The sequence below is a fragment of the Hypanus sabinus genome, chromosome 17, assembly GCF_030144855.1.
Source record: "Hypanus sabinus isolate sHypSab1 chromosome 17, sHypSab1.hap1, whole genome shotgun sequence".
Taxonomy (NCBI): domain Eukaryota; kingdom Metazoa; phylum Chordata; class Chondrichthyes; order Myliobatiformes; family Dasyatidae; genus Hypanus; species Hypanus sabinus.
Genome location: NC_082722.1, coordinates 60,779,198 through 60,798,722, shown reverse-complemented (window position 1 = coordinate 60,798,722; position 19,525 = coordinate 60,779,198). Strand labels below are relative to the sequence as shown.

The following is a 19,525-nucleotide window of genomic DNA, read 5'->3' as shown; positions in this document are numbered from 1 at the left end:
TTGTTTATTCTCCTCCGACTTCTCTCATTAACAAGGTATTTTCACCCACAGACTGTCACTCATCAGATGATTTCTATTTTTCACACTATTTTCTGTAAACTCTAGAGCAAGGATTCCCAACAACCCCTTACTTAAGTGGTATTGGTCTATAGCATAAAGGATGGGAACCCCTGCTCTAGAGACTGTCGTGCTTGAAAATCCCAGGAGATCAGCAGTCTCTAAGGTACTCAAATCAGCCTGTCTAACACCAACAATCATTCCACAGTCAATGTCACTCAGATCACATTTCTTCCCTCTGATGTTTGGATTGAACAAAAACTGAACCTCTTGACCATGGCTGCATGCTTTTATGCTTTGAATTACTACTACATAATTGGCTGATTGGATATTTGCATTAGTGAACAGGTGTACTTAATAAAGTGGCCACCGAGTGTACTTTTGTCATCATTGAAACTGTTTATGTCAACATATGATGTGAACAAAATTAAAGTAATATTAGCCATCACCATCTCAATGTTTGCTAATCTTTTAACACAAGCATTATTGAAGCCAAATAGCATTTCTCATGGTTTTAAAATATCACCTTTTTTTCACTTTTAGTAGACTATTCCTGCTAACTCTGAGCCCGTTGTTATACTGCTGTGTACAAATACTAGTGGCATGGTAAAAGAGGTGACGTGATAGCATCCCAGTTAACCCAACACTTTATGGCATCTGTAAAATCAGCTTTCAATCCCCACTGCTGTCTGCAAGGATTTTGTCTGTTCTCTCTGTGACCAGGTGGGCTTCTTGGTTTTCTCCCACATTCCAGAGACACACTTGACACTGGAAACGTGCTGACAATTGTAGGCTGCACCGCACAATCCTTGTTCATTTGATTTGACACAGTCACATTTCACTCTTCGTTTCAATGTGCATGCGACAAATCTAATCTTTAAAGATTAGATCTTTAATCTAATATTTAGTGAGGCACTTTGCACTTGGTGCTTATTTTTTGATACAACCAGCGGTAACTTTTGTCATCTCCATATATTATATATGCAGTTAAAATTAAAATATTAAACTTGCTGTTCGTACTAGCCTGCTATTGTGGAGATTGCACCTCTGCATTCTTCTCTAAAGACACATGCCTAAGGGCCTATAATGTCATGTATTTACACAAATTACCTACCATTCCAGTTGAACAGCTAACATTTTGACTTAAATTAAGGGTACCATTTTAAATGTGATTTTCATAGAGTTGCAGAGTCATAGAGAACTACAGAGAGCTCAGAAACAGGCCCTTCTGCCCATACACTTCATGTCAGCCTGGTTTTTGAATCAGTCCCATCTACTTGCATCTCGACCACAGCTTCCATCCCCTCCCAGCTATGCACCTGGCCAAATTTCTCTTAAGTGTCACAATTGAATCTACCTCTATCACTTCTGCTGGCAGCTTGTTTTACAATTGTACAACACTCTAAGTGAAGTCGATCCCCCATCAGAACTCCCTTAAATATTTCACCTTTCATTGCAAACGTATGACCCCCAGTGCTAATCTCACCCAACCTGAGGGGAAAGTCTGCAGGCATTCAGCTTATCCACACCCCTTATAAATTTGAATACCCTTATAGAATCTCCCCCATTCTCCTGTGCTTCATTCTCATGCCTGCAATCCATCTGTTGTTTGTAGTACTTCCAATGCTGAAGACCTCCAAAGGACCACTGCCTTGTTATTGGGTTTAAGACCATAAGATCACAAGACTTTGGAGCAAATTAGGTAATTCAGTCCATCGAATCTGCTCCACTATTCTATCATGACCGATCCCAGATCCCGCTCAACCCCATACACTGGCCTTCTCGCCATATCCTTTGATGCCCTGACCAGTCAGGGAACAATCAACTTCTGTCTTAAATATACGCATGGACTTGGCCTCCAGTACAGTCTGTGGCTGTTGCAAAGATTCCACAGATGTACTACTCTCTGGCTAAAAAAAAAATTATTCTTTACCTCTATTCTAGAGGGTCACCCCTCAATTTTGAGGCTGTACCCTCTGTTTCTGGATACTCCCACCATAGGAAACATCCTCTCCACATCCACCCTATCTTGTCCTTTCAACATTCAGTTTCAATGAGATCCCACCACATTCTTCTAAATTCCAGTGAGGCCCAAAGCTGCCAGATGCTCCTCACATGTTCCCTTCCATTCCAGAATTAACCTCATGAACCTCCTCTAGACTCTCTCCAATGACAACACTTACTTTCTGCGATATGGGGCAAGTTTGGAGGATTTAATGCCCCAATGACCCAGAGAGCTATGTTGACTGGAGTCAGGGCTTTATGATCTGGCTCTTGGTAGGGTCACCCTTGCCAAACAGGTCAAAGGGTAGAGACCAGACTCAATCTGGTCTATTGGTCCTCCACATTGTGGGGTTCAGCTCGGGGTCAACAACCCCGACTGGTCAAAACAAAACTGTTATGGAAACAGCAAAGAAGAATCCTCCTACATATGACTGTGATGGTATTCCTGAGTTTCAACTGGGGTCTTGCATGAATGACAGTAGTAAAAACTGAGAGGAAGCTAATGACATGATGAGGGAAGTCCTGAACACTGGCAAAGTTGGAGGACTTTATTTGGTGCCCTAAACACCAGTGGCGTAAATGAAAAAACAAGTATGCTAAAGAATAATGACAATACTTGTAATCAACATCCAAAATTCTGAGTATTAACACAAAGCATGTGGCTTAATCTCTACTTGGAGATCTATGTAATTTAGTGAGAATTGTCATGTGCAGCAGTTTGAAGAAAACCACCCACTACAGATTGAAGAGTAGGAATGCAAATATTTTTATTTTATTGAGATAAAGCATGAAGAAGGCCCTTCTGACCCTTTGAGCCAGAACTTGTGATTTAATGTCAGCCTAATCATGGGACAATTTACAGTGACCAATTAACCTACTAACTGGTTGCCTTTGGACTGTGGAAGAATGGACCACCCAGGGGAAATCCATGTGCTCATGGGGATAACGTACACACGTCCTTACAGGCAGTAGTGAGAATTGAACCCAGGCTGCCAGAACTGCAAAGCGTTGTGCTAAACACTACACTATCATGCCACCCTATTATTTGGAGCTCTTGAATATTGTGTGGAGGTTTGGTCTCATTGCCTGAAGAATATTATATTTGCAATAGAGGGAGCAAAACGATAGTTCAACAGATCGGTTGCTAAGTTGGGATGATTGTCTAAGATTAGATTGCTTATGCCCAGTCTTCTTACTTATTCAGAAGAATGAGAAATGATTTCATTGAAACATGATGCTAAAATACATCCTAGGCTGCACAGGGACTCATCATTAGTGAGGTATCCTGGGTGTCAATGGGTGGTTTTGGGTCTTTCAACATTAGACACCCTTGCCCAGGTGACACAGCCAGAGTTGATCAGGTCCTGGTTTGTGTCCAGGCAGCACTGGGTCACAGGTCATGCCTCTTGATCCATAGCCATCTTGAGGCTCGCTCAGCAACCTCTGTGGCTACTCTGATGGCTCTTTTCTTTGCAGCCCACCCCCAATGCCAAGGAGGGAGTAGGTTCTGCAGAGAGAGCAACCAGAAAAACCCTTACATCCCTCCTCTATGGGCTCACATTATAACATTCTTCTGGGAAACAACATTAACTCTGTTTCTGCTTCCACAGACGCTCTCGAGTGCCTCATCTTTTTTTTTTCTTTTTAAATGCAACATTCTTACAGTGCTTAACAACGTAAATGTGGGAACGACTTCTCCTGGCTGGAATTTTTAGAATCAAGGGTCACATTCTAAAAGTAATTAGTTAGCAAGTCTGGTCAATGATGAGAAGAAATTACTTCCCCCAGTGGATGGTGAACCTTTGAAATTCACTACATAAAAGTTCTGTGGAGGCTCAAATCACAAAGTATATTCAGGAGAGGTTGATCGACTTTTAGACAGTGTAGAAATCAAGAGATATTGATTAGTGAAGGCGAGGTGGCAACAGGGCAAAAGGTCACCTGAGATCTTATTGAATGCCAGAGCTGGAATAAAAGATTATATGACCTATGGTTTTTATTCCTCACAGAAAACATTACTTTAACTGGAAAAATGGATGTCTGTGGTAACGAATCTGTGGACAGTTGTGTACACAATGAAAAGTTAAAGCCATTTCTTGCCATTCAGAGCAAAATTTAGTTCTGTTGGCTGCCTCAAACTAAGCAAACATACAGTATGTATCAGGTACAAGGCCAATAAGAATTGGAGCATTTTCCACAACCTGTTTTCTTCTATTGATAAAGGTTATAACTTCCTTCATGGTTTAATGTCAAGGTACTTTAATACCAACCTCTGCCTGTATGCCATCTGACGTAATTAACCGCGTTGCAGACATCTGATTAGCTGTAAGGGTGCCAGTCTTATCAGAGCAAATGACATTACAACAACCTATAATTTAAAAGCATGATTAATAATTACCTGTATTAGAATCAGTTCTCAATTATCTCAATACTCAAGGATTAATTCAGAAATTAAGTTATTAAGACACGGTATTTCTGGTGTCTTGGCAATTCAGAGTTCTTTCACAGATGGAGACTTTGTACATGGTAAAATGAATGCAAATGTACAGAATTATACATATCTTGATAAACATACTATATATTTTAACAAATTGACTCTGCTGCATTCAGTAAGGTCTCTGCATGTCTTTTTATTTTAGATGCAAATAACAAAATACAAATGTTTCAACTGCTAGAATAAATCACAATATTAAATTTAATCAGTTAAAGTTAACAAGATAAGTTGTTGACTTACCCAGCGTCTCGACCACGGGAAGTTTCTTTATTATGACTCTTTTTTTGGACATTCTAATCACACCTAGTGCTAATGTTACTGTGACAACAATTGGTAGGCCTTCTGGAATAGCTGCAACTGCCAGGCTACCAAAGAAACAAGAAACCATGTCAAGGCTGATACTATTCCAACTCAGAACGTCTGCAACGTCTGTGACAACAGGACTTGGGGATAGAGGAAGTAGGTGGGGGTGGGGGACACTGGATCGCAATCAGAGATGGTAGCCACAGAAAACATTGGACAATTTTAAGAGATTTATGATTGGCTTAATAACATGGCTAAGTTTCAGACAAATGGTACGTGGTTCTCTTTCTGACCCGAGGAAAGTGAACAGTAGCCAGCAGGGATCGGTATTAGGACCACTGATATTTTTAAAAAATTCATTTTTAACAACCTGCGATTGCATGCCACAAATTTGAGGATGACATACAGTAGTACTTGGCATGGTAAAGTGGAAAAAGAATATTTTTTAATAAATTATTTAATGAAATAGAATTATATATAATATTATTAATAATATATTATTATATTTATTATATTATAAATAATATATTTAATGAAATACACATCTGTAGCAATCCTAACCTAATCGCAGGACAATTTACAATGACCAATTAACCTACCTGGTACCTTTTTAGATTGTGGGAGGAAACCAGAGTACTGGGGGAAAACCCATGCATTCTACAGGGAGTACAAAGACTTCTTACTGAATAGCACTGGAATTAAACTCTGAACTCTGGAATGTCCTGCGCTGTAATAGTGTTGCGCTAACTACTACACTATCGTGGCGCCCAATTGCAATTGGGTGGTAGCACGGGTAGATTAAGTTTAATGTGGAGGATTGCAAGGTGGTGCATATTAGTAGGGATATAGAACATTACAGCACAGCACTGGCCCTTCAGTTCACAACATTGTGCCGAACTTTAACTTACTCTAAGATCAATCTAACCCTTTTCACTTATCTAGCCCTCAATTTTCATTTCATCCAAGTACTTTCCTAAGAGTTTCTTAAGTGTCCCTAATGTATCTGTCTCCGCCACCACCTTTGATAGTGTGTTCCATGCACTTACTGTGGAATGCACTGTTAGGGGCTTGTAGCAGAGATACAAAGCCTCCATGTTGAATTCTGTAAAGAACTGCTGCCTCTGGCATGCTCCCTACACTTTTCTCCAATCACCTTATAATTATGCTCTCTCACATTAATCATTACAAACTGTGAAATTCCACTGGCTATCCACTTCATCTATGCCTCATATCGTTTTGCACACCTCTACCAAAACACCCTCCTGGAACTAGACCCTGAAGCACTCCAAATCCTGTGCAACAATATGGGTCTCTGACTGAAGTCAAAAAATGCTACACAGCCTATTGCACCCCACCCTCCCCCTTTGGCCAGGTTTTCACTTCATCTTGCCTCCTAAACCTTCAGCCCTCCCATAAACTGTGCCTTTCTTCACATCACCCTACTGCCACCATGACCCAAGATCTACCACAGTTCATTGGGGAGTGAATGGATAAAAGTTATTTGTGCCCATAGATATACAAAACTGAAAATAATACACACAAAGTAGCCATTTTGCATGGAGTAATGCAAGCAGTCCAGGCTTAAGATATACTTTGGTCCTCTGTAGATCACCAATTTAATGAGCCTTTCCTGGTGCAGGACAAATTTTGGATCATACAATGCAGAATAACAGCCATAGGTTTTATGGTCCATTATGCTAATAAACAACATGTTTATGTTCTTACCTAACTCCTATAGTGAACATACTAAGGAGATGCTTTCCTTGTAACCAACCAATCAGCATCATTAAACCTGAAGGAGACAATTTGATAGCCATATTTACGTGTGATTACTTAAGACTTTCTATTTTACAGTGATTGCTCCACCTATTATTACTGTAAAATCAATGAAAGAGAAATTACAGCAATGGAATGCAAGCAACACCATGATCATTTATCTTACCATGTTTTAGCACAGTTAGCATTAATAGCTGTGGATAACTTCTTGGCAATGAAGTTTCAAAAGTGCTTAATTTTATCTTGATTGCCTCTATATCCTTGTCCGACTGTATGCTCTAACTTTTGTAAAGAGACCTCCAAAAGATGTAAAGATACAACTCTCGATGCCTACGGTGCACTCGTAACATCATTAAAGACCCATTCCATCCCCAGCACTATCTGCTCAATCTCCTGCACTCTGGTAGGAGACACAGCAACATATTAGCCAAGACAGTAAGACTGATAAACAGCTTCTTCTCAAGGGCTGTTGTGCAGCTGAATAATGCTACACCCTGGCTTGCCAATGGCCTTTGAGTATCATGGAGTGGTATTAATTAAATATTTGTATTTTTAAAATGAAACCTTATTGCTTGCATTGTAAATAACTGTTTTGGCATGGACTAGAGTAACACCACAGTCTTCTTGCCTTGAGCAATGAAATAAAGTTCCATTCTATATTAAAATTATGTATTACCAACCTTATTGCAGACATTACAATGATACGCATGTTAATTACTGTAGCGTAGTATACCTTGCAAATCCACCCAAAAACAGTGATTGAAAGATATTCATAACTTGTTGAAATATGCATTGTAGTACCTTAAGGTCTCTTAGGACAATGAAAGTCACTACAGGTTGGCTAAAGACAATCATTTTAAATTTTGTATGAACTCATTTACCCAATGAACAGCCACACCCCAAAGTGCTAACAGTTGCCTGAAGCACAGCAACATACAAGGAAGAAATTAAAGCATGAAATGGGAGATTGTCTTCTGCAGCAGATTAAAATGTTGGCATGTAGTCAATGCAATAAGATAGAACAAAAAGAGAAATTATGTTGTTTAGGTACATTGGTAGAGAGTGGGCTGTGAAATTCCAAATCTTCTAAGGTGTGTGCACTAACCTTGGGCTTGAGGGAGAGCAATGCCGGAATTTAAGTATGTTGACTTGTGGCTAAGCACATCAACAGTGTCATGGGGAAAGCACGTTCACATGCAACCATTGTCTCAATTATAACATATTTTGTAACATATCAGTTTCAAGATGATTATAGGGAGAGCAACCCGAGGAGTTTTAATTTGAGACCTGAAATGTTAGAATAAATTATACAGGGAGTAGCATAAGAACAGATATACAGAGGGATCTTGGAGGTACATGTCCATAGCTCCCTGAAAGTGAAAATAAAATAAATAAGATGATAGAAAAGTCATTCAGCATGCTTGCCTTCATCAATTAGAGCACTGAGTGTACAAATCAAGTCAAATTAAACTTTGGTTGGGCCACATTTGGTGTATATTTCTGGAGGAATGTCAACGATTTTGGGAGGCTACAGAAGAGGTTCACCAGGATGTTGCCTGGATTAGACAGCATGAGCATCAAGGGAAAGTTGGACAGATTCAGATTGCTTTCTTTGGAGTATCATAGGCCAAGGGGTGATTTGATCAAAGTTTATATCTATGAGAAAGTATACAGTCAGACTCTTTTTCCTCAGAGTGTAATGTTAAATACCAAAGGGTACAGCATTAGGAAAGAGAGGAAAATATAAAGGAGGAGTGTGGGCCAAACATTGGTTTAAAAAAAAAAAGACTGGTGGGTGCTTGGAACATATTGGTGGCGGGGGGTGGTGGGGAAGTTGAAAGCAGATCCACTAGTGACATTTATGAGGCATTTCAACAGGCATATGAACTTGCAGGGAAATGGAGGGGTACAAATTATGTGCAAACAGGTTACACAAGTTTAATTTGGCATCATGGTTGGCATAGTGTTGGATGAAGAAGCGATTCCTATGCTCCACTGTTCTATTTATATTGTAAAAGTGTGATTTAAGTAGGCTTAGAACTCTCATTTGATTGCTCTGGGCCTGTAATCACTGGAGTTTAGAAGAATGAGGGGGATCTTATTGAAACCCCAGACAGAAAGGCTGTGACAGACTGAACAAGGAGGGGATGTTTCCTGTAGTGAGGAAATCTACCACAAGTGGGCACACCCTCAGAATAGAAGGACGTCCCTTTCGAATAGAGATGAGGAAGAATTTCTTTAGCCGAGTGGTGGTGAATTAATGTAATTCATCACCTCAGGTGGCTGTGGAGGCCAAGTCATTGGATATATTTGAGGCAAGAGGTTGATAGTTCTAATTAGTAAGAGCATCAAAGTTTACAAGAAGGCAAGAGAATAGATTTGAGAGGGGTAATAAATCGGCCATGACGGAATGGTGGAGCAGACTCCATGGGCTAAAAGGGCCCATTCTGCCCTTACATCTTATAGTCTTACAGTTTAAGTCAACATCTGCTCAGATGTGAAATCAACATTCGTGGTTGAACTCTTCTCTTTACTTGCCCTGAGTTAAGGTTGAGATATTAAGATACTAGAAATCTGTATGACTGAATAATGCTCTTAGTGTTTCACTCTGAGAAGCTGCTACTCCATTTAGAAAGATCTGAGAAATGTTATCTATGAGACAGAAGTAAAATTAAGGCTTTAAATTTACTTCATTCAGCTTACCGATTATCGTAAATGAAAACAGTGATAATTGCTTCCCTAGCTTATCCATGCTTCTTTGTAAAGGGGTTTTTGGAGCCTAGACAAGAGGAGAAAAAAAAATTCACAGATTAAAAGTATATACACTTCCACTGTTTGTTATTCAAATTCTTCACATGACTTTATTCCCTGACAGTATAATGGCAGGTCCTCGGAGACTGCTGTAGAAAAGTGTGACTTGCAGGTACAAGTTGTCTCTCTGGAAGTGGCGACATTGTTAGAGAGATGGTGTTTGGCATGTGTGCCTTCAGTAGCCAGGGTTTTGGGCAGAAGTGTTGGGACATCATATTACAACCATACAAGCTGTTGGTGAAATCACACTTGGGATGTTCAATAACAATCAGCATCATCTCTGAGAAAGGCCACACAGACTGTCAAAGCCACTCTGAGTGCAGGGGACTGTCTGCATTGTGAAAGTTCCATGACTGCCCACCGCCACATTTTGCCCCCAGCTGAATATTGTGCCCAGGGTCACACTAGAATAAAGAGCACTATCCAGAGGCAGAGGGCAGCAAGCTTTGGGCAATGTGCTCCAGGGTGAGGGGTAAACAGACAGACAGACATACTTTATTGATCCCAAGGGACATTGGGTTTCGTTACAGTCGCACCAACCAAGAATAGATTAGAAATATAGCATTATAAAACCATAAATAAATAAATAATAAGTACATTATGCCAAGTGGAAGTAAGTCCAGGACCAGCCTATTGGCTCAGGGTGTCTGACACTCTGAGGGAGGAGTTGTGAAGTTTGATGGCCACAGGTAGGAATGACTTCCTATGTCGCTCAGTGTTGCATCTCGGTGGGATGAGTCTCTGGCTGAATGTACTCCTGTGCCTAACCAGTACATTATGGAGTGGATGGGAGACATTGTCCAAGATGGCATGCAACTTGGACAGCATCCTCTTTTCAGACACCACCGTCAGAGAGTCCAGTTCCACCCCCACAACATCACTGGCCTTACGAATGAGTCTGTTGATTCTGTTGATGTCTGCTACCCTCAGCCTGCTGCCCCAGCAAACAGCAAACATGATAGCACTGGCCATTAGGATCAACATACACTGGACAAATATAAACAAAAATAACTAAAAAGCAGAGGTGTTGAATAATAAGCTAGTAAACACATACCTCCTCAGTTTGCATCATTTTAAAAACTTCTCCAAACTCAGAGTTTTCACCAGTTGCAATCACAATTCCCTGGATACAATGCAAGTAAAAATAAATCTATATAGAGCCACACAGTATTGATTTACCACAGAATTAATTGATATAGATTAACCATAGCATTGATTCTAACATAATTTTTTTCTTCTTTGCTTTCAAATCTGGTACCTGAAAAGATGCTTAAAAGTACGTGTACATATGTATATCTTATAAATACACACCTTCATTGGTTAGGAACATAGTAAAGGTCTCCCATGGTAAGCTAGGCATAAAGTAATGAGTAATATGCCAATCATGCATGTCTCACTCATCCTCTCCCTTTGTTTGCCTCCATCTACCATTCACCTGCTCAGTCTTCCAACCGATGTCCTACCTGACACACCCTGCTTATAATCTTTAACTCCTCCGTTATCCACTCGCCACCTCAGACTCCGATCTCGCCACTCACTTTCTCCTTTTTGTACTGGCCAGCTCCCAATTCCACTCCCAGTTCAGATGCAGAATTGACTCAAAACATCAACAATTCTGTTCCCTCTCCCCCCACAGATGCTGATAGACCTGGGAAATATCCTCAAGCAGATTATTTGCTATCCCAGATTCCAACATCTGCATTCTCTTGTCTTAAAACAAATCAATAAACCATTACGAAGATGAAAGCAGCTATGAAGATATGGATAAAAGAAAGCCAAAGAGATAAAAACAGATGATTGAAATTTATGTTCTGACAGAAAAATCCAGTTTATATAACTAAAGTCTCTAAGTTATTCATTTATATATCTACAGAACTTTCAATGATAAATATGATCAGAAAATGTTCTAAATACTCAGCAAATCAGGCAGCATCCCTGGAAATAGAAGCAAAGTTAATGCTTCAGATGGCAGACCCTTCATCAGAACTAGAATTGGAGATACATAGAAAGTGGCTGGTGATGATGGTAGCGCCAAATTCAGAGCAAAAAGCAACGTCAGTAATAAAGGCAGAATAATTAAATGACAAAATTGGAAAATTGTGAGTGGTGGCCTGTAGGAAGCAAGAATACACAATGACTACCTGAAATAAGTAAATTAATGTGCTGGAAATATGGAATAAAATACATGGATCCTAAAATATCATGAATGTCATTGAAACCAATACAAAAGAACAAACTTAATCCATCTGAATGTTTGGCATTTGGTTCATGCACTTTATACCAGGTTTACCATGGGTGATCTTTATTAGGTGGAGCAAAATACTAAACTCTGCCATCCAATATTCTTGTGGTTCAAAGGCTTCTTGGAATTTAACACAAACAATATTATGATTTACTCTTATGGTCCATTCTTACATGCAGCCTAAGGTACATTGAATGCATATTTTGCATTAACAGCTTGGCATATGCGCATTTCTAGAAGCTAGACAGAATGCAATAAAGAGTTTGAGTATAAGTGAGTGCGCTTCAAAATAAAAATAGGAATTAACAGGAACAGATGAAAGAAGAGTTTATTAGCCTAATATTGCATGATTTAAGGTAATGTTGCTTGTATAGATCCATTTACCAGCACTATAAAAGAGCAATTTAATAAAGAACGTACCTTTCCCTTCCCATATTGTACTAGGGTTCCCATGAATGCAATATTTTGAAGAGAAGTTGAATCACCAGGTTCGGGCAAGGCTGTGATACTTTTATTATTAGCTTCCGACTCGCCTGTGTAACTTGACTCATCAATCAGTAAATCAATAGCCTAATTTAAAAACAATAAACCAATTAGTTGTAACATACAGTTGGAAACAAAATACATTACTTGCAAAAACTGACAGGTGATTTCTATTAGTCAATAGCAAAATTCTAGAACATTGAGTGGATATTGAAACCATAATGAATGAGCAAATGTAAAACTGAATTGCATCTTATACCTGAGCAAATTTGCTGAAAAACCCATTTATGATAAACAAAACAAGGGATGCACTTTTTACATATCTGATCATCTCAAGTGAATTTGTGTCATGAATCAAGTACATGTAAAGTCTCTTTTTAATATATTTACTTCCACGCGTCAAGATTTTGCTGTCCATAGCAATCAGCTGATGGCTGTTAAACTAAGCAATTAAACTAATTTGCAAGGGGGATGGGACCTGGAACGATAGAGCAGTGAAATAAGTGCATATAGAGAGGCTTTGAGGAAAGAGCAGCAGAATAAAAGGTATAAAGGTAGTAAGGTAGAAGGGCTAAAGTGTGTGTACTTCAATGCAAGAAGCATCAGGAACAAAGGTGATGAACTGAGAAGTTGGATACATACATGGAATTATGATGTAGTGGCCATTACGGAGACTTGGCTGGCACCAGGGCAGGAATGGATTCTCAATATTCCTGGTTTTCAGTGCTTTAAAAAGGATAGGGGGGGCGGGAAGGGGAGGAGGGGTGGCATTACTGGTCAGGGATACTATTACAGCTGCAGAAAGGGTGGGTAATGTAACAGGATCCTCTTTTGAGTCAGTATGGGTGGAAGTCAGGAACAGGAAGGGAGCAGTTACTCTATTGGGGGTATTCTGTAGGCCCCCTGGTAGCAGCAGAGATACCGAGGAGCAGACTGGGAGGCAGATGTTGGAAAGGTGCAAAAATAACAGGGTTATCATCATGGGTGACTTTAACTTCCCTAATATTAATTGGTACTTGATTAGTTCCAAGGGCTTAGATGGGGCAGAGTTTGTTAAGTGTGTCCAGGATGGATTCCTGTCACAGTATGTTGACAGACCGACTAGGGGGAATGCCATACTAGATCTAGTATTAGGTAACGAACCGGGTCAGGTCACAGATCTGTCAGTGGGGGAGCATCTGGGGGACAGTGATCACCGCTCCCTTACCTTTAGCATTATCATGGAAAAAGATAGAATCAGAGAGGACAGGAAAATTTTTAATTGGGGAATGGCAAGTTATGAGGCTATAAGGCTAGAACTTGCAGGTGTGAACTGGGATGATGTTTTTTCGGGGAAATGTATTATGGACATGTGGTCGATGTTTAAGGATATCTTGCAGGATGTTAGGGATAAATTTGTCCTGGTGAGGAAGATAAAGAATGGTAGGGTGAAGGAACCATGGGTGACAAGTGAGGTGGAAAATCTAGTCAGGTGGAAGAAGGCAGCATATATGAGGTTTAGGAAGCAAGGATCAGATGGGTCGATGGAGGAATATAGGGTAGCAAGAAAGGAGCTTAAGAAGGGGGCATGAGAAGGCCTTGGTGCGTAGGGTAAAGGAAAACCCCAAGGCATTCTTCAATTATGTGAAGAACAAAAGGATGACAGGAGTGAAGGTAGGACCGATTAGAGATAAAAGTGGGAAGATGTGCCTGGAGGCTGTGGAAGTGAGCGAGGTCCTCAATGAATACTCTTCGGTATTCACCACTGACAGGGAACTTGATGACGGTGAGGACAATATGAGTGAGGTTGATGTTCTGGAGCATGTTGATATTAAAGGAGAGGAGGTATTGGAGTTGTTAAAATACATTAGGATGGATAAGTCCCTGGGGCCTGACGGAATATTCCCCAGGCTGCTCCATGAGGCAAGGGAAGAGATTGCTGAAACTCTGGCTAGGGTCTTTATATCCTCATTGTCCACGGGAATGGTACTGGAGGATTGGAGGGAGGCGAATGTTGTCCCCTTGTTCAAAAAAGGTAGTAGGGATAGTCCAGGTATTTACAGACCAGTGAGCCTTATGTCTGTAGTGGGAAAGCTGTTGGAAAAGATTCTTAGAGATAGGATCTATGGGCATTTAGAGAATCATGGTCTGATCAGAGACAGTCAGCATGGCTTTGTGAAGGGCAGATCATGTCTAACAAGCCTGATAGAGTTCTTTGAGGATGTGATCAGGCATATAGATGAGGGTAGTGCAGTGGATGTGATCTACATGGATTTTAGTAAGGCATTTGACAAGGTTCCACATGGTAGGCTTATTCAGAAAGTCAGAAAGCATGGGATCCTGGGAAGTTTGGCCAGGTGGATTCAGAATTGGCTTGCCTACAGAAGGCAGAGGGTCGTGGTGGAGGGAGTACATTTAGATTGGAGAGTTGTGACTAGTGGTGTCCCAAAAGGATCTGTTCTGGGACCTCTACTTGTTGTGATATTTACTAACGACCTGGATGTGGGGGTAGAAGGGTGGGTTGGCAAGTTTGCAGATGACACAAAGGTTGGTGGTGATGTAGATAGTGTAGAGGATTGTCAAAGATTGCAGAGAGACATTAATAGGAAGCAGAAGTGGGCTGAGAAGTGGCAGATGGAGTTCAACCCAGAGAAGTGTGAGGTGGTACACTTTGGAAGGACAAACTCCAAGGCAGAGTACAAAGTAAATGGCAGGATACTTGGTAGTGTGGAAGAGCAGAGAGATCTGGGGGTACATGTCCACAGATCCCTGAAAGTTGCCTCACAGGTAGATAGGGTACTAAAGAAAGCTTATGGGGTGTTAGCTTTCATAAGTCGAGGGATAGAGTTTAAGAGACGTGAAGTAATGATGCAGCTCTATAAAACTCTAGTTAGGCCACACTTGGAGTACTGTGTCCAGTTCTGGTCGCCTCACTATAGGAAGGATGTGGAAGCATTGGAAAGGGTACAGAGGAGATTTACCAGGATGTTGCCTGGTTTAGAGAGTATGGATTATGATCAGAGATTAAGGAAGCTAGGGCTTTACTCTTTGGAGAGAAGGAGGATGAGAGGAGACATGATAGGGGTGGACAAGATATTAAGAGAAATAGACAGAGTGGACAGCCAATGCCTCTTCCCCAGGGCACCACTGCTCAATACAGTGGTAAGGGGTGGGAAGTTCAAGGGGGATATTCGAGGAAGGTTTTTCACTCAGAGAGTGGTTGGTGCGTGGAAATGCACTGCCTGAGTCAATGGTGGAGGCAGATACACTAGTGAAATTTAAGAGACTACTAGACAGGTATATGGAGGAATTTAAGATGGGGCAGGCAGGGTTTAATATGGTTTAATATGGGAGGCAGGGTTTGAGGGTCGGCACAACATTGTGCACTGTAATGTGCTGTACTATTCTATGTTCTATGTTGGGACCTTTCCTCCTGTGAGTTCTAAGGTAGATCTTAAAGGTTGGGGAAAATGCTCATTTAAAAAAATTCTTTAAACACTTGATATCTTTGGCTGGGGCAGGGAAGAAACTTGGAAATGCACCTGGTGAAACTGATCTTAAAACTCCCTGTTCTAATATAGCTTCTTACTATATCCTGTAAACACTGTTTAACAGGCCCATTAAGCTTAATGGTCCACCAAGAGAAAACAATATTTTACGCTTTATCTTAAGTAAAAGCTGTAAAAAAAGAAAGCAAATAAAAAGAATGGTGTGTGTTGTGACAAGCTCAGTTGATGCCAATTCTGAATGCATCATGGAAAACTAAAAGTAAATTATGCTCACAGTTGCATCTATGACACACAAAGACAAAGACGTGTTGAATGTTTATGGAACATTATATGATGCTTCAGGTGATCTATGCAGTTATCTGTGTTGACTCTTCCTCAATATCTGCTTCAACATTTATTCAAAAGCAAATATTGTAAAATCTTACATCTACTCCCAAATGACATCCTGAAGTACATGAATGAGCAGCATATGCTACATCAAAGATAATAAATGTGTAAAAACACAATTCTCTAGAAATAAAACTACTATTCTCACACCCTGTTGGAGAATGTCACTAGCCATCAGAATCAGGTTTAGTAACACTGGCATATGTCGTGAAACTTAACTTTGCAGCAGCAGTATGTTGCAATACATGATAAATATAGAAAAAAACTGAATTACAGTGAGTACATGTATATTAAATAGGCAAGTTAAAATGAGTTTGAATGCTTCAAAAGTACATTTAATGCCTGAGAAATGTATACAATATAAATGCTGAAATTCTTTTTCTTCACAAACAGACACAAAAATAGAGGGGTGCCTGAAAGAATGAATGACAGCTGCCCCCTTCCATGCATAAACATCAGCAAAGCAACAACCGCCTTCCCACCAGCAAAAAAAAGCATTAGTCCCCTCCACCGAGCACTCAAGCGTGCAGCAAAGCATCAATAAAGGCACAAACTTGCAGTACCCCGAAGGCTACTCGTTCACCTGGTAATTCCACATACCACAGGCTCTCACTCTCCCTAATAAGGGAAAAAGAGGTGTCACTGTTTCATAGCGAGCGGGGGTACATAGATATAAGAAGTGCAAAAACAGAAGTAAATTTTTTTTTAAAAAAAGTATTGAGGTAGTGTCAATAGGTTCAGTGTCCATTTAGAAATCGAATGGCAGAGGGGAAGAAGTTGTTCTTGAATCATTGGTAGTGTGCCTTCTAGCTTCTGTGCCTCCTTCCTGACAGTAACAATGAGAAAAAGGCACATTCTGGGTGGTGGGACGTTAATGATGAATGCCACCTTTCTGAGGCACCACTCCTTGAAGATGTCTTGGATTCTACAGAGGCTAGTATCCATGATGGAATTGATTGATTTTACAACTTTCTGAAACTTATTTCGATCCTGTGCAGTAGACCACCTCCCCCCACCCCCTACACCATGCCAGATGGTAATGCAGCCAATCAGAATACTCTCCATGGTACACTTCTAGATGTTTTTAGATGACAAACCAAATCTCCTCAAACTCCTAATGAAATATAGTTTCTGTCTTGCAAATACATGTTGCGACCAGGTTAGGTCCTCAGAGATATTGACACCCAGGAACTTGAAATTGCTCACTCTCTCCACTTCTTTACAGTGGCTACACCAGTAATTCTCCAAAGCTCTGTGCAGTTTTCCCCAGTTCTGATTTGCTATTCATCATTATTTTTAAGAATAGATAGAACTGAACAGGAATTCCAAATTACAGACCAGTTCTTCAATTTGCTGAATGGTTAGAAAAATGAGAGCTGAAATGCAGAGAGGATGTTTTCCTTTCAGAGATATCTGTAGCTAGGGGTGTAATTTCAGAATGTGGGTTACCCATTTAAAATGCAGATGAGGAAGAATTTCTTCTCTCGGGTTATGGTGAATCTTTGGAATTCTCTACTGCACGGAGCAGCGGAGAATGGATCACTGAACGTATTTAAGGCAGCAAGAGAAAAATTTTTTGATCAGGTTATGGAGACAGGAAGGAATAAGCATCTGAGAGCAAGATCAGATCTGTCATAATCTACCTGAGTGGCAGAAAGATACAAGGCCTCACAATCTCATACGTTTTTATTTTAACATCGAATGAACAAACCTCCATCAGTCTCATATCTGCAGGGACACGATCACCAATGGAGAGGCACACGGTGTCACCCAGCACAAGTTCCCTTGCTGGTATATGTTCCACTTTGCCTTCACGGATGCTATGAATGAGAGGACAATCACAGCAATTTGAGCAGCCACTCTTCTCAGATATAGAACTTTGAAAATAACTGAAAGGGCATTTTTAACTGCTATTTCAGGGTACTGTCTGAAAACTATTACCTCCACAAAGTGGGTTCCTATCATGGATTAAAAACTGCAATTACAGTATTCAAGTATCTTCTAAAAAAATAAGTTTCTTTGCAATATTTCCTTGTCTGTCCGAGATATCTGAAGGTAACACTTACCAGTTACATTCTGGAGGGATTAATTTACCAAGCTCTCGTACAGATTTTTCAGAATGGTACTCCTGAAAGAAAAATACATTTCTAAATAATATTTTGATGTATTATGTCATTAATTTCACAAAGGAATGACATTAAACTAATAACTTACCTGCACAAAGGCAACTGTAACCACAATTATTATAGCCTGTAAAAGGGAAAAATATAAAATTGTTGTAAATGATATAATTCCAATTTCACAAATTATACACACCTTCTGTCTTTTTTAAACTTTTATACATTAAGGGGCCAGAGCACAAAAGGTAGCCAGAGGTTTCTAAACTCAATTCTTTCCTCTTCAGAAAAGCTCAGAACGTAAGTTCAGCTATCTTAAATTAGGTATTCTATCAGAAGAACTGCTCCAGAAATCCTTCCACATATTGAGACATTTTCATAATCAGGTAAAGGCAATTGATATTAAATAAATTACACTTTTGCAGAAGCTTCTAAATTGATACTGAGGTCTTAAAATCCAGCACATTGAACTGCCAACCATTAGGTCTTGCTTAAGTTTTCTGTTTTACCATGTCCGTTTCTCAGTCCCATCAACAGACATGTCCTTATCCTCATTTTCTCATCATGCCCCAATCCTCAGTGATGGTAGACTCCTAGTGTTCAAGACAAGGCTTATGCATTCACAACCACGTTCATAAAGGAGTGCCAGGTGAATGATCCATTTTGCTTTCTACCTCCCCCACATACCCCAAGTTCCCACCACAATCTCCAAACAATCAGAGACACTTCTTTTGACAACATAAAACAGCCGAGAGTATGGGAAACCATAAATACAATGGGACCAGATAATGATCCAACTGTAGTAGAGGTCTTTCACTCCAGAATTATCTCTGCCTCAAGCTGTTTCAATACCTTGTCAACACTGCCATTTGCCCTTTGGTATGGAAAATAGCTCAGTAGTGTGATGTTCACGAGGCCTTCGTTGGTCAGAGTTGACCATGGGTGTTGCATCCTAGCTGTCTCGATACACAAGCCTGGGCAGTACAATGTGGAGAGCAAGCTTTTGTCCAAGCTCCCCCTCTCCACGCAACTGATGGCAGAAACCAATACAGTTTGGGTCCAGTAGCATCACAGGAGTTGCCAGTCAGTATTGAACTCAATGTTGGACTGCTTTAGGGACTCCAGGTCTGGATTTTTCCCTTGGGGTTTACTCCCAAACACCTGCTATGCTGTTCATGAGTAGGAATCTGAGATCTCGCACAGACCCACGGAGGGAAGTGAAGAATAAATAGTTCAGCTGGTTGCTAAGTAAAGCAGCAAACAGCTTCAAGATTGGACAGGAAGTCCTAGAGCATGATTTCCGAGAAGACAAGTAGCCACCTGGTAGGATAGCTACAGAACTGGACCAGTGATGTACAAAGCA

At 40.4% G+C, this 19,525-nt stretch overlaps 2 protein-coding genes across 5 annotated transcripts in view; one reads left to right on the top strand and one right to left on the bottom strand.

Annotated features, from left to right (window-relative positions):
- Positions 1-19,525, bottom strand: part of LOC132406986 (calcium-transporting ATPase type 2C member 2-like) — a 73,451-nt gene that overhangs the window by 26,454 nt on the left and 27,472 nt on the right. For all 3 annotated transcript variants that reach the window (XR_009516327.1, XM_059993166.1, XM_059993167.1), the window contains exons 5-13: positions 18,260-18,295; positions 18,112-18,173; positions 17,757-17,865; positions 12,108-12,257; positions 10,500-10,568; positions 9,338-9,413; positions 6,584-6,650; positions 4,796-4,920; positions 4,332-4,429 (exon numbers count right to left, since the gene is read on the bottom strand). Coding sequence is in view for 2 of the 3 variants with exons in the window: in XM_059993166.1 (XP_059849149.1) it covers positions 4,332-4,429; positions 4,796-4,920; positions 6,584-6,650; positions 9,338-9,413; positions 10,500-10,568; positions 12,108-12,257; positions 17,757-17,865; positions 18,112-18,173; positions 18,260-18,295 (792 nt within the window). In the remaining variant the exon portion in view is untranslated. The remainder of the gene's footprint in view (positions 1-4,331; positions 4,430-4,795; positions 4,921-6,583; positions 6,651-9,337; positions 9,414-10,499; positions 10,569-12,107; positions 12,258-17,756; positions 17,866-18,111; positions 18,174-18,259; positions 18,296-19,525) is intronic.
- meak7 (MTOR associated protein, eak-7 homolog) overlaps positions 1-19,525 on the top strand; it is a 106,178-nt gene that overhangs the window by 84,028 nt on the left and 2,625 nt on the right. The window lies entirely within an intron of this gene.